General features: G+C 42.4%; 1 protein-coding gene across 6 annotated transcripts in view; it reads right to left on the bottom strand.

Moving 5' to 3' along the window:
- Positions 1-15,666, bottom strand: part of LOC126190754 (E3 SUMO-protein ligase PIAS3) — a 261,787-nt gene that overhangs the window by 21,319 nt on the left and 224,802 nt on the right. The window contains exon 12 of one of the 6 annotated variants that reach the window (XM_049931268.1): positions 1,826-2,703. The exons of the other annotated variants lie outside the window; for them this stretch is intronic. Within the exon in view, the coding sequence (XP_049787225.1) occupies positions 2,627-2,703 (77 nt within the window). The 3' untranslated portion in view covers positions 1,826-2,626. Of the gene's footprint in view, positions 1-1,825; positions 2,704-15,666 lie in introns of those variants that run through there. 6 annotated transcript variants of the gene reach the window in all.

Genomic DNA, 15,666 nt, shown 5'->3' with positions numbered 1-15,666 from the left:
TTTGAGATTCGCCGATGACATTGTAATTCTGTCAGAGACTGCAAAGGACTTGGAAGAGCAGTTGAACAGAATGGACAGTGTCTTGAAAGGAGGGTATAAGATGAACATCAACAAAAGCAAAACGAGGATAATGGAATGTAGTCGAATTAAGTTGGGTGACACTGAGGGAATTAGATTAGGAAATGAAACACTTAAAGTAGTAAAGGAGTTTTGCTATTTGGGGAGCAAAACAACTGATGATGGTTGAAGTAGAGCGGATATAAAATGTAGACAGGAAATGGCAAGGAAAGCGTTTCTGAAGAAGAAAAATTTGTTAACATTGAGTATAGATTTAAATGTCAGGAAGTCATTTCTGAAAGTATTTGTATGGAGTGTAGCCATGTATGGAAGTGAAACGTGGACGATAAATAGTTTAGACAAGAAGAGAATAGAAGCTTTCGAAATGTGGTGCTATAGAAGAATGTTGAAGATTAGATGGGTAGATCACACAACTAATGAGGAGGTATTAAATAGAATTGTGGAGAAGAGGAGCTGGTGGCACAACTTGACTAGAAGAAGGAATCGGTTGGTAGGACATTTTCTGAGACATCGAGGGATCACCAATTTAGTATTCGAGGGCAGCGTGGAGGGTAAAAAGCGTAGAGGGAGACCAAGAGATGAATACACTAAGCAGATTCAGAAGGATGTAGACTGCAGTAGGTACTGGGAGATGAAGAAGCTTGCACAGGATAGGGTAGCATGGAGAATTGCATCAAACCAGTCTCAGGACTTAAGACCACCACCACCACCACCACCACCACCACCACCACCACAACAACAACAACAACAACAACAACAACAACATCAAAGGCTGCCACCATGAGAAAAGGAGCAATAGAAGGAAGAATAGTCAGAGTCGAGAGATCGCAGCACAGGGAAGGAAGTAGATGATGGCAAATTTTCGACTTCAGTTTACTGGGAGAATTTATAGGGAAGTGTGGTTCATCTGTAAACAAGACTGCATATAGAACACCAGTGTGCCCCATTCTTGAATACTGATCATGTATTTGGGATCCCAACAAGGTCACACTAACAGAAGACATCAAAGTAATTCAGAGATGAGATTTGTTATCCGTAGATTTATTCAACACGTGAGTTTTATGGAGATGCTTCATGAATTCTAGTGGTAATCCCTCGAGAGAAGACGACGACCTTTTTGTGGAACATTACTAAGAAAATATAGAGAATTGGCATTTGAAACAGACTATGGAAAGATTCTACTGCCACCGGCGTATGTTTCACATAAAGACCACAAAAACAATATAAAAGAAATTAAGGCTTTTATGGAGGCAAATAGACATTGCTTTTCTCTCATTGTGAAAAGGAAATGACTGGTAGTGGTGTAAGGTACCTTCCGCCATACACCATAAGGTAGCTTGTTGAGTATATATGTAGGCACATGTAAATGCAGATTAAATTATGTTGATGAACGAATTCTACAATTTTAGTATATTTTCCCAGTGCTGAAGAAGATATGATTTCACTTTTTGTTTGAACTTAAAATTATCTACTACATGTGTTACAACACTTGGTAAGTGGTCAAAGACTTTAATGGTGTGGCACGTCATTCCATTTTGTGTCATACTAAGGCTGAGTAAAAGATAGTACAAGCGATTTCTCCTTTTAGTATTATATTTTTAAATGTTACTGTTGTTTTATAACAGAGTTATTGTTGACAACTAACTTCATAAAGGAGTAAATATACTGCGATACTGTTTTCAGTATGCCCAATTGTTTAAAGAACTGTCCACAAGAGGTTTTAGAGTAGACATTACATATAACCTTTATTACACACTTCTAATACATTAGAGAAGTTAAGCTTCCTTGTCGAGATCTGTAATAATAAACTTTATTCTCGATACTCGGTTTCAGTAATCAATGTTACCATCTTTAGATCTGGAAAGCATTTATACAATGTGACTACATACAAGACAGTTGTAATATACATTTTGATGTATAAAAAAAGAAAGAAAAAGGGTACCTCGAAAGACAGGTTATTTATGTCTTAAAATAACAGTAAAAGTTCTCTTCTTCATGAACTGGCACTTACGTAACAGACTAGAAGGCTGAAACATCGGCTTATCAAAATTAAAACAACTATATAGACAGTTATTCACCAAATACATCTGTCTTATCTCACTCAAAACAGAGTACAAATTTTAAAAGTACAGGGGTAAAAATACAATCTGGGCTTCTACAATGTCAATAAAGTAGCAGTGTAAGCTGTGGTTACATCACTGTAACAACTATTTACTCAAATAATAACAGAGTAAAAAATTTTATCACAAAAATGTGGAAATATTATCATCTGCTGGGTTTACACAAAGTCATTTTGGTAATCTGGGCCCCTACAATGTCATTGCAGCAGCAGTGTAAGCTATGGTTACATCCAAAGTAACAACAATGTACTTAAATAGTACCATAGCAAAAATAATTTTTTTGTAATGTGGAAGTATAGTTATTAGCAATGTTTACACTTCTTTTTGGCTACCATCCATCTGCAGAAGCACCCGAGTGAAAATCACAGAAAAAAAAAGGAATAATAACAATATTAGTTCAGTGTGGTAGCAGTAGATTGACGAAGTAATCACCTACTCCAGAGACACAGTCCATCTGTACACTGTAATCTCATTATAGTGTGAATGCTAATAATGTGGAACAGCCCTAAAAAAAGAAAGAAAGTTTAAAAAAATGTATAGCCAAATAATTATTATTTGCAGAAGCTAAAATATTATTCTTTTCACGTGCTTTGCGACATTAACATCAATATCAGATGCAGTTAGCATTACTGATATAAGTTATAACGTAATACATGTTTAGTAATTTATGAAATCCACAAACACAAATATATAAGGATATAAGATGAACATCAACAAAAGCAAAACGAGGATAATGGAATATAGTCAAGTTAACTTGGGTGATGCTGAGGGAATTAGATTAGGAAATGAGACACTTAAAGTAGTAAAGGAGTTTTGCTATTTGGTGAGCAAAATAACTGATGATGGCCGAAGTAGAGAGGATATAAAATGTAGACTGGCAATGGCAAGGAAAGCATTTCTGAAGAAGAGGAATTTGTTAACATCGAGTATAGATTTAAGTGTCAGGAAGTCGTTTCTGAAAGTATTTGTATGGAGTGTAGCCATGTATGGAAGTGAAATGTGGACGATAAATAGTTCGGACAAGAAGAGAATAGAAGCTTTCAAAATGTGGTGCTACAGAAGAATGCTGAAGATTAGATGGGTAGATCACATAACTAAGGAGGAGGTATTGAATAGAATTGAGGAGAAGAGGAGCTTGTGTCATAACTTGACTAGAAGAAGGGATCAGTTGATAGGACATGTTCTGAGGCATAAAGGGATCACAAATTTAGCATTGGAGGGCAGCGTGGAGGGTAAAAATCGTAGAGGGAGACCAAGAGATGAATACACTAAGCAGATTCAGAAAGATGTAGGTTGCAGTAGGTACTGGGAGATGAAGAAGCTTGCACAGGATAGAGTAGCATGAGAGCTGCATCAAACCAGTCTCAGGACTGAAGACCAGAACAACAAACACAAATATACAGCCATCAAAAATCTGTAAAAAATGTAAACAAACTTCTTTTAGACTTTGAAAATGTAATGTTACAAACCTGACAGCCACAAAGTAATTTCAGTAGCAGTGTACACTGCAGCTATAGTCTGAGACCATCCTGTGTAATCATACAATAATATTAAACATAATTATTTAAAAAAACACCCACGCTGAGGTGTAGTTACAAACTGGGCTTACACAAAGTCGTTTAGATAACAGTCTACACTGTGGTTACATCTAAGTGAACACCACATGAATAGAAACTACAGTAACAGTGTAGCATACTTAATTCAATGTCGTAGCAGTAAAAGGATTATATGATGGACCACATCCAAGTCACAGTCAATGCTTACTAAGTATTCCCCGGGGTATACTACTTAAAAATAGAATTATCACAATAATTAAGTGGTGGGATTAAGTCAACGAGCAACAGCAAGCTGACCCATACGGCACAGCTCTAGGCAAGAAAAATAAAAGTCATTTGCTAAGTATATGATACCTCACAGATAACACTCGATTACTGTGTTGGATATAGGGTATCATGCGCAGTATTATCGTTCACTGCCCGGAATTTATATTTTCATTTATCAGCACAGAAGAGATGTCAGGAACATTACAAGGTAAAAAACACATAGCTAAATGTCTACGTGTATAGTAGTATCATTGTTTATTAGGGCAACCTGTCCATGAAGGTTTCCACAGACACAGCATTGGTGGCAAGGAATGTATAACTTAAAGGTGCTGATCGTAGCCTGTAGCAATTCTTCAAAAACATCATCAATTTAAATGAATCAGTCCCAATGCCAAATTTAGAGTCATCTTATCATCTTGTTAATGAATGACAAAAATGGCAACATGTATTAATTTATAGGATAACCCACTTGTACACCCATTAAAGTATATACTGGATAACATGTACAATGGGGTAGATGACTCAATGGATACATAAAATAGAAACATAGCGTCACAAGAGACATAATCAGTGGTCCAATGGTTACTAATGCACGGACTATGCAGGTGGACTGAAATACTGATGAACCACTTCAAGAACAGACTGGCTACGATGAATAGTAGAGAATATTTACTGTTGTAACATCAGTGCAATAAAGTAGCAACATCGTGGCCGGACATCTACGTGTATGACGTGGACGGACACGGACATGTTTGTATGGGCACACGACAGCGAGATCCTTAGCGTCCACGCAAAAACAGACAGACGAGTGTCAGTAAAAGGAAGATAAAACAGCACATAAAACACAGGTAACAAATGTTGGAAAACTATGTGCGTACCTGTACAGAGCCGTGGAACAAGGTATTGCATCAGTAGTAAAACATTAATGACATAGGAAGAAAGTGTACAAGGAGCTAAAACAATATAGCAGATGGACGTTGCTGGCTGAGCATGAGAATTACAAAAAGGGGGAAGTCAGCTACCCCCAATGCACACTAAAACCTCCAGCCTAAAAGTTTAGGCCACAATCAAGACACATCACAATCAAGACACATCACAATCAAGACACATCACAATCAAGACACATCACAATCAAGACACATCACAATCAAGACACATCACAATCAAGACACATCACAATCAAGACACATCACAATCAAGACACATCACAATCAAGACACATCACAATCAAGACACATCACAATCAAGACACATCACAATCAAGACACATCACAATCAAGACACATCACAATCAAGACACATCACAATCAAGACGCATCACAATCAAGACACATCACAATCAAGACACATCACAATCAAGACACATCACAATCAAGACACATCACAAAACTTTAAAACATTAATCACACTCGTCTCATCACCAGCAAAATGGGGGACCCTCTCGTCATAGCAAAAAGCTATGTGTGAGAGAGCAGTGCACAATTCTAAGACGAATGAGGATCATTTCATCCCACCTAAGCAACTGGCAGGAGGGACACCATGGCCGGGTTGTTGACTTACACCAACTGTGGCTTATTAGCCATCACTGCCCACAACTGCAGGAACTTCCTGTGTACAGCGGAAATGACAGCCTGCAAGGGAATAGGACACTGTGCCGCATCCTGTCCTCTGCAGGCTTCCTTGGAAGCCTGATCAGCCTGTTCAGCCTGTTCATCTCCTCATATAAGGCACCCAGAAGAATGACACATCCTTACACTGCATTGGAGCAAGTACCGTTGGTCATATATCAGCCGGCCCAACTCCTCAGCTGGGTACAGATTCTGTAACAATTGTAAGGAACTAAGGGAATTGGAGCAAATGAGAAACCGTTTGCTCCAAATATGACGCATCTGCTCCAGTGCCTTCAGGGTCGCATGGAGCTCTGCTGAGAAAACAGTATACCCATCAGGAAGGCGAATCATGGTGACAGGGTCCGAGAACACGACAGAGCAGTCATGGGATTCTCTTGTTTGGAGCCATCAGTGTACACTACTATAAAACCATGATGCATATAAAATGTTAAAAAACAAAGACTGAAATGTAAAATCTGGTGTAAGATCTTTCTTAAAATTCGTCACATGTAAAATAAGTATGGGCCTCTGGAGAAGCCAAGGTGGAAACCAAGGCAGAAATCTGCTCCCACTGTGATGTAAAACATGAAGACCAGCCACACCCATCTCTAGAATGCAATCCCATGCACAAAGCCCATAGGGCCACGTTGCCTGTTATGAAAAAGCCTTTCCAGTGGAGGCTGAGTTACAGTAGGGTAGGCGGGTGTGTATGGTGTGAACATTGTTTTATATGCCTGGAAAACTGTACGTAGCCATTGTCTGATGTAAAGTGGTGGTTCACCAGCCTCTGCATAGAGGCTTGGTATTGGGCTTGTTCTGAATGCCCTAGGGCCAACCAAAACCCTTCATGGTGTACCATGTCCACTATCTTTAAGTAAGATCAAACAATGGAAAATCCAGGATGGAATGTAACAATATTAGAGAAGGAAAGTTGCTACTCACCATATAGCAGAGATGCTAGTTGCGATAGGCACAACAAAATGGGTATAAGGGGGTATCGCAGACCCGTTCACTGTGCACCCCTAATCGATCTTAGATTGCACAAATGCCCTGTAAAACTGGAGCAGACAAGCCCCGTTTGCTCCCCATATACTGTGGATAAGACACTTTAAAATACTTAAAGCCTTAAGCGACCGTTATTTTTTCTTCAGGTCCTTAAGATGAGGTAACCACGTAAGCTTAGAGACAAATATGAGACCCAGAAACCGCACTGTGTCTTTTAGGACAGTGTTCCTCACCGTCAACTCAGGAAAGCTTAAAATGGAACGAGAACGGTTAAAAAGAACACACACAGACTACTCGGCGAAAAACTTAAAACCACTCTTCTGCACCCTCATCCAAATGTCGAAGAGTTAGCTGCAACTGACATGTTGTCATTGTGATGCTTGAAGGAGAACAAAACACAGAGAAGTCATCCACAAACAAAGAACACTGGACTGGACTTTTCACTATGGACGTAATGCTATTAATAGCTATGGCAAAGGCAGTCGCATTCAAAATGCTACCTTGAGGGACACCATTCTCCCGCCCAAAGCGATCAGACAGGATGTCACCGACTCAGTATATGAAGTATCGTGATGAGAGGAAGGACTGAATAAAAATGGGCAGACAACCACAAAAACCCCATTCGTGAAATGCTCCAGGATAAGATGCATCCAAGTAGTATCATAGGTCTTCTCGATGTCAAAAATATACCTAGAAAGTGATGCTGGCATAGGAAACCCTGTTGTATAGGCGCCTCCAGGTGGGCAAGGTTATCAAAGGTGAAGTGATACCTCCTGAACCCACACTGAAAGTGACTAAGGAGTTCCCTGGATTCTAAGATCCAGACAAGGAGGCAGTTGACCATCTGCTCCAAGGTCTTCCCCATGCAGCTAGTGAGGGCAACACTACAGTATCTACTTGTGCATATACAGTCTGTCCCAGGTTTTAAAAGAGGAATTAAAATTGCTTCACACCACAAGTCGGGAAAGTGACCTGACGCCCAAATGGTATTAAAAAGTGCGAGGAGGATATCTTTTTTTCGCTTTGTGAGGTGCCGCAGCATACTGTAATGGATCCTGTCATGACCAGGGGATGTGTTACGAGCCACAGGCTACGCAGAATCCAGCTCCCATATGTAAATGGGTAGTTGTAATCTTCATCAGAGGCGGACTGGAAGTTCATAATGATGTTGTTTGCTCTGTGGGGCACTCAACTGTGCGGCCATCAGCACCCGTACAAAGTCCCAATTTTTTCACACTCAAATTTTTTTCGCAGTCCAATCTAGTCACTTTCACGAATGATGAGGATGATGATAATGAAATGATGAGCACAAAGCGAACACCCAGTCCCCGGGCAGAGAAAATTCTCAACTAGGCTGGGAATCAAACCTGGGACCCCATGATCCAGAGGTAGCAACACTAGCCACTAGACCATGAGCTGCGGGTCCCATAGTTCAAACTAGACCTCTCAGCAACTGCTCTACGGCACTGGAAACCTGGATCCTGACTGGCTGTTGCAGTAACTGTGGCAAAATATGCCGCCATAGTCTGGGCAATGTCTCGCAGATTGGTTTGGAGAGTGCTGTTCCCCATTACAGCAGCCATGGGGCATTTGCCTCCTCTCCCAGAAATTTTCCTGAGGGTCTTCTTGCTCTCTCAAGTAATTGGGCGACACTCTGCTCTTGCCACCAGAAAGGCTGTCAAATTCTATAAAATTGGCCAACACTTGAATCTACACAAAGCTGCATGCCTGGTCCTGATTGCAGCGCAGCATAAGGTACTCCAACAAGGGACAAGTTGCCCCTTCTGTTGTCCCGTGGACTGTAGAATGGATGCTGCAGTGGTGTGGGAGATCATTTTGGTAATATGATCTACCTATGCCTAGACATTCGCACAACGTTGGAACTGGGCCAACTGGCTAAAAAGTGTCTAGTCGGCTCTACCGAGCACCCATCACAGTGGTTTCCTTTTGGGTTCCACACCATCAGGCCGGTGAATCCAGATCTGGAAGTGATCATGTCCATGCAAATCATCGACCACTTCCCATTGAGCAATGTGAGAAAGAGCTGGAGAGCAAAGCGAAAGATCAATGGCAGAGAATGACCCACTTGTTGTGCAGAAGTGAATGCTCTGTCCTGCACTTAGCAAGTATGCACATGATGACATGAGAAGCCTCTCCATTGCTCTACCCCTGGGGCAGGTAGTTGCAAAGCATTAAAATCACCACAGAGGATGAAGGGGCGGGGGAGCTGTGTAATAAGGTCAGTTAGGGCCTCTTCATTGAGTGCATCATGTGGGGGGCAAATAAAGGGAACATATTGTCAATGGATGACGCATGAGCACTGATACAGCAACTGCTTGTAAAGCCGTTGTAAGTGAGAGGAGCGAGGAATGGTAGTCTGTACTGATGAAAATACCAACGCCTCCTCTAGCTCTCTCTCTCTCTCTCTCTCTCTCTCTCTCTCTCTCTCTCTCTCCACTCAGGTCGTCCTTTTTGTGGAGTACATAGCGTCGTATCTCAGGGGTGTATGACTGATGGAAAAACTGCAAAAACAGGGTAGTCTCGGCTCCAGACAGGGTGGCTCCCAGAGCAATTAACGCTGACTGCATGAGATGGAAAGTCAATCACAGCTTCATGGGCTTCCTTACCACATTTCTCACAGGTCACTTCAAACCCACAACTCAGTATTGTTCGACCAACATGCTGGCAATTGTAGCACCACAAAGGGTTAGGTACGTAAGACCTAACCCTAAGTCTGAGGAAACCTGAAATGATGTGGTCAGGCAATGCTGGAGAATTAATAGTCACAATGAAGGTGGCAGTCTTCTCAATTTCTCTATTATTCCTAAGCATCCTTTGCTCTATGTCCACTATCCCCCGTAATGCCCATTCCTGTTCAAGTTCGGCTATGTTGATATCCATAATGTCATGGCATGTGACCACACCCTTGTTAGAGTTAAGGGAGCTGTGCAGTTCAACATTTACATCATATTCACCCGATTGTTTGGTCTTCGTAAGTAGTCCTGCCTGCTTTGGCCTGTTAGTCTCTACCAGTAGGGAACCATTCTGCAGCCGTTTAATAGACTCCAGGCTTCCAGTAAGTCCTTACAAGCCTTTATGGATATACACTCCTGGAAATTGAAATAAGAACACCGTGAATTCATTGTCCCAGGAAGGGGAACTTTATTGACACATTCCTGGGGTCAGATACATCACATGATCACACTGACAGAACCACAGGCACATAGACACAGGCAACAGAGCATGCACAATGTCGGCACTAGTACAGTGTATATCCACCTTTCGCAGCAACGCAGGCTGCTATTCTCCCATGGAGACGATCGTAGAGATGCTGGATGTAGTCCTGTGGAACGGCTTGCCATGCCATTTCCACCTGGCGCCTCAGTTGGACCAGCGTTCGTGCTGGACGTGCAGACTGCGTGAGACGACGCTTCATCCAGTCCCAAACATGCTCAATGGGGGACAGATCCGGAGATCTTGCTGGCCAGGGTAGTTGACTTACACCTTCTAGAGCATGTTGGGTGGCACGGGATACATGCGGACGTGCATTGTCCTGTTGGAACAGCAAGTTCCCTTGCCGGTCTAGGAATGGTAGAACGATGGGTTCGATGACGGTTTGGATGTACCGTGCACTATTCAGTGTCCCCTCGACGATCACCAGTGGTGTACGGCCAGTGTAGGAGATCGCTCCCCACACCATGATGCCGGGTGTTGGCCCTGTGTGCCTCAGTCGTATGCAGTCCTGATTGTGGCGCTCACCTGCACGGCGCCAAACACGCATACGGCCATCATTGGCACCAAGGCAGAAGCGACTCTCATCGCTGAAGACGACACGTCTCCATTCGTCCCTCCATTCACGCCTGTCGCGACACCACTGGAGGCGGGCTGCACGATGTTGGGGCGTGAGCGGAAGACGGCCTAACGGTGTGCGGGACCGTAGCCCAGCTTCATGGAGACTGTTGCGAATGGTCCTCGCCGATACCCCAGGAGCAACAGTGTCCCTAATTTGCTGGGAAGTGGCGGTGCGGTCCCCTACGGCACTGCGTAGGATCCTACGGTCTTGGCGTGCATCCGTGCGTCGCTGCGGTCCGGTCCCAGGTCGACGGGCACGTGCACCTTCCGCCAACCACTGGCGACAACATCGATGTACTGTGGAGACCTCACGCCCCACGTGTTGAGCAATTCGGCGGTACGTCCACCCGGCCTCCCGCATGCCCACTATACGCCCTCGCTCAAAGTCCGTCAACTGCACATACGGTTCACGTCCACACTGTCGCGGCATGCTACCAGTGTTAAAGACTGCGATGGAGCTCCGTATGCCACGGCAAACTGGCTGACACTGACGGCGGCGGTGCACAAATGCTGCGCAGCTAGCGCCATTCGACGGCCAACACCGCGGTTCCTGGTGTGTCCGCTGTGCCGTGCGTGTAATCATTGCTTGTACAGCCCTCTCGCAGTGTCCGGAGCAAGTATGCTGGGTCTGACACACCAGTGTCAATGTGTTCTTTTTTCCATTTCCAGGAGTGTAGAACGCGGACACTACAAACGCCCCTCCTTCCTCTTAATGACTCCTTGAGCCCTGTTACTATAATTCAACTGATGCAGATTATCAGGAGGGCTAGCCTCTCTCATTTGTTTGGAGGATTGGGTGTGAATACACCCAGGTGGTACACCCTTCCCACTGGGAGAAGAAGGAGAAGGAGGAGGAGAAGGAGAAGAAGAAGAAGAATTAGAGTGTTTCATCTCGGTCCCATGAGCAGCTAGGGAAACAAGGGTCCACTCAGACAGAGCCTCACGTGCCCGAGTAAGCCTTTTACAACTGAGGTGCGGCAAGTTCCCCAGAGATTGCCTGCTAATGACTGTTCCACCTCAATAGCCGTGCATCTCATCAGTGCACAGCACACCTTGAGATTGAGGGTTTTTTATGAGGTTTATTCCATCCTGGCGATCCACAGGGGTCAAACCAAGATCCCCATTCCCTGCGACACACTATGTTCTGCAGCCATGCAAGACAGTGGTCATCGATGCCCAGAACTTACAGTAACAGGAGACTGGCAGCACTTACCAATCCTCAGTTCAGGAACCCCAGGGCCGCCAAGCTCATATTCAGCAAATGAATGCTGAGCCCCTGAGGGCAATGTATGAGACAGTGGACTCCAACTACACTACAATAAAACAGACATTACCCATAAATAGGTACTCCACTTGAGATACGCAAACCTGCTACACTGAGAACTGAAGGCTAACATCTCCAGGTATTGAAAAATGAATGTAGAAATAAGTCATTCGTTCAGTGTATCAGACCTCATAGACTTACAGAATCATATTAAGGCCAACATGCACTTTATTTGGGTTCACTAACCATAATTCAAATTTTCATTCATCAGCACAGAAGAAATGCTGTACGTAACAAACCTGATAACAATCCAATGGAGTGTCAATGTACTATGAGTTACTCAGTAGACTACGTTATGAGAACAAGGAAATACTGGTTGAATATCTGCTGTTGGCAGAATTGTAAAATATGAAGTCTATCAGGAAACGAGTAAACCTAAGAGGCATTAAAGAACATCACGAAATATTTTGAAAAAAAATCTTTGTCAGTGAAATCAATCTGATCATTAAGAACATTATCTTTCTATCACCTCTTATGCTTGCATACTTCTAAGTTTTCTAAAACGTCCAACTTTTTGCCCTTCAGGGTATCGAGCAACACTTTCAAATTATGATTAATACTAGTACTGTTATGCAAAGACTCTTGTAAATAACATTCAAACACCATTTTATTGTGTTTGCTGGTAGCTCTCTGTATCTAAAAGAGAACTATCGGCCAGTTTGTACTTTGTAGAGCCCTTTACATTGACCACATTCCAGTTTGTACACATTAGATTTTTTCATATTTATCTTTATTACCTCCGATTCTATGTTGTAATTTAAATTTTAAAGTTTTATTGGTGTGTATAGATATTTCAATATTAGATTTGCTAAACTATCTTTTGATTTTATCAGAATATTTGGTCTTGGGTTTGGAAGCTTCACTACTGTTATTTAAAGTTTGTCTTTCATTTAATTGTATAGGGTTAAAAATAAATGCCCATTATACCCATTATTTATGGCGACCTGTGTGGTGTCACAAGGCTTAGGCCTGTCCCACCCCACATTAAATCGACCAAGACTTATACGAATAATTGTAAGAACAGTAATTATTATTATTATTATTATTATTATTATTATTATTATTATTATGTTCTTTAAGTTTGTTTTTGGGTTTTCAGAAATACTGTGGGAAGAAAGTTTATTTATGTTGCAGATAATGTGGAAGACGTTGCCCAACGATCATCATGAAAGTTCGACGTAGCGGCAAGTGGGCAAGGAATAAAACAAATGCTGCAAACTATCGCGAGCCATGGAAGAGCCTGGGCCGCGAGGGTGCTGAGCTTCCTAGGTCGTTGTTGGACAATGTCAAAGGAAGAGATATTCTGATTTCTCTTTGTAAATAGATCGATCGAGTCTTGAAAGGTTCGTGTAAAACGTATGGGCGGGTGACACATTAGGTGGGACCCGATGCCTGTAATACTTCCACAGTTATTAAAAAGTTGTTAAACGGCAAAACCAATAGTTCATCATTTATATAGATAAAAAGTAGTAAAGATATAGGAAAGGAAGAGTTGCGGCATCAGAACGAAAAGCGATACATCGCTCAGCAACGAAGAAGGACGTAAACAGCAGGCGTTACGTGGTGAAAACAAATCAACTGATAAAATAGTAAGTCTGTAATTAAGCATAAAGCCACGTAACATTGCACCTGTTATCAAAGTCTGCAACTCAGTGCCTATACTATACTGTTGGGGTCTGTTGGTAATTTCAAAATTATATGAATCACACACCTGAAAAATGGATTTTGGTATTATAAAGGGTGACATGAATCTGCTCAAGTAACTGAATTTGTATATGGTGGTTCCTGAAAGATGCTATATGCATCTGTCCCATTTACTTAACTAAAAGTAAGGTCTAAGGTATAATCTAACACACCCTTTTTGTGATCTCTGATAAGAGCGATCACATCATGGTATCTTCGGTAATGGTACCAGCTAGGCAGTTTCCAATAGCAAGACCTTCTCTCTGACAATACACTGTCTGTGTACATGCGGATGGATGTGTGTGTGTGTGTGTGTGTGTGTGTGTGTGTGTGTGTGTGTGTGTGTGTGCGCGCGCGCGCGCGAGTGTATACCTGTCCTTTTTTCCCCCTAAGGTAAGTCTTTCCGCTCCCGGGATTGGAATGACTCCTTACCCTCTCCCTTAAAACCCAATCCTTTTGTCTTTCCCTCTCCTTCCCTCTTTCCTGACGAGGCAACCATTGGTTGCGAAAGCTAGAATTTTGTGTGTATGTTTGTGTTTGTTTGTGTGTCTATGGACCTGCCAGCGCTTTTGTTTGGTAAGTCTCATCATCTTTCTTTATTTATTTAGACACACACACACACACACACACACACACACACACACACACACAGGGTGTCCCAGCTATCTTGTCCACCCAAAATATCTCTGGAACAATAACAGCTATTGGAAAACGACTTTCACCGGTATCAATGTAGCGCTGGGGCCTATGAATATACATATTTGGAAACATTCTAAAACAAAAGCATATGTATTTTTTAACACAAACTTTTGTTTTTTAAAATGGACCTCCTATATTTTTTCTTCAGCAATCCATAGCATGACAAAGCACATACACAATGGCGTTGACTGCATCGCAATATTCCCATTACATCCCGAGATATTGAGACGCGAAGTTGACGCTTGAAACACCCGACATGCGCTGCTAGCGTACGTCCTGAGGCTCAGGCGTGAACCAAATGCTGCCCGTAATCGTGATGTGATTGACATGTGTGATCACACCTCCATACTTATCAAGAGGTCCGAAACGAATAATACGGTCATCGCGATTACGGGCAGCATGGGATTCACGCCTGAGCCTCAGGACTTGCGCTAGCAGCACATGTCGGGTATTTCAAGCGTCCACTTCGAGTCTCAATATCTCGGGATGTAATGGGAATATTGCGATGCAGTCAACGCCATTGTGTATGTGCTTTGTCTTGCTATGGATTGCTGAAGAAAAAATATAGGACTTCCATTTTAAAAAAAAACATAAGTTTGTGTCAAAAAACACATATGCTTTTGTTTTAGAATGTTTCCAAATATGTACATTCATGGGCCCCAGGCCTACATTGATACCGGTGAAAGTCGTTTTCCAATAGCTGTTATTGTTCCAGAGATATTTTGGGTGGACAAGATAGCTGGGACACCGTATATATATATATATATATATATATATATATAAAATAGAGGGCAACATTCCACGTGGGAAAAATATATTTAAAAAGAAAGATGATGAGACTTACCAAACAAAAGCGCCGGCAGGTCGATAGACACACAAACAAACACAAACATACACACAAAAATCTAGCTTTCGCAACCAACGGTTGCCTCGTCAGGAAAGAGGGAAGGAGAAGGAAAGACAAAAGGATATGGGTTTTAAGGGAGAGGGTAAGGAGTCATTCCAATCCCGGGAGCGGAAAGACTTACCTTAGGGGGAAAAAAAGGACAGGTATACACTCGCACACACACACACACACATCCATCCGCACATACACAGACACAAGCAGACATTTGTAAAGACATTTGCCTTTACAAATGTCTGCTTGTGTCTGTGTATGTGCGGATGGATGTGTGTGTGTGTGTGCGAGTGTATACTTGTCCTTTTTTCCCCCTAAGGTAAGTCTTTCCGCTCCCGGGATTGGAATGACTCCTTACCCTCTCCCTTAAAACCCATATCCTTTTGTCTTTCCTTCTCCTTCCCTCTTTCCTGACGAGGCAACCGTTGGTTGCGAAAGCTAGATTTTTGTGTGTATGTTTGTGTTTGTTTGTGTGTCTATCGACCTGCCGGCGCTTTTGTTTGGTAAGTCTCATCATCTTTCTTTTTAAATATATATATATATATATATATATATATATATATATATATATATA

Source organism: Schistocerca cancellata, chromosome 6 (genome assembly GCF_023864275.1).
Source record: "Schistocerca cancellata isolate TAMUIC-IGC-003103 chromosome 6, iqSchCanc2.1, whole genome shotgun sequence".
In the NCBI taxonomy this organism is placed as follows: domain Eukaryota; kingdom Metazoa; phylum Arthropoda; class Insecta; order Orthoptera; family Acrididae; genus Schistocerca; species Schistocerca cancellata.
This window is presented reverse-complemented; position numbering and strand designations above follow the sequence as displayed.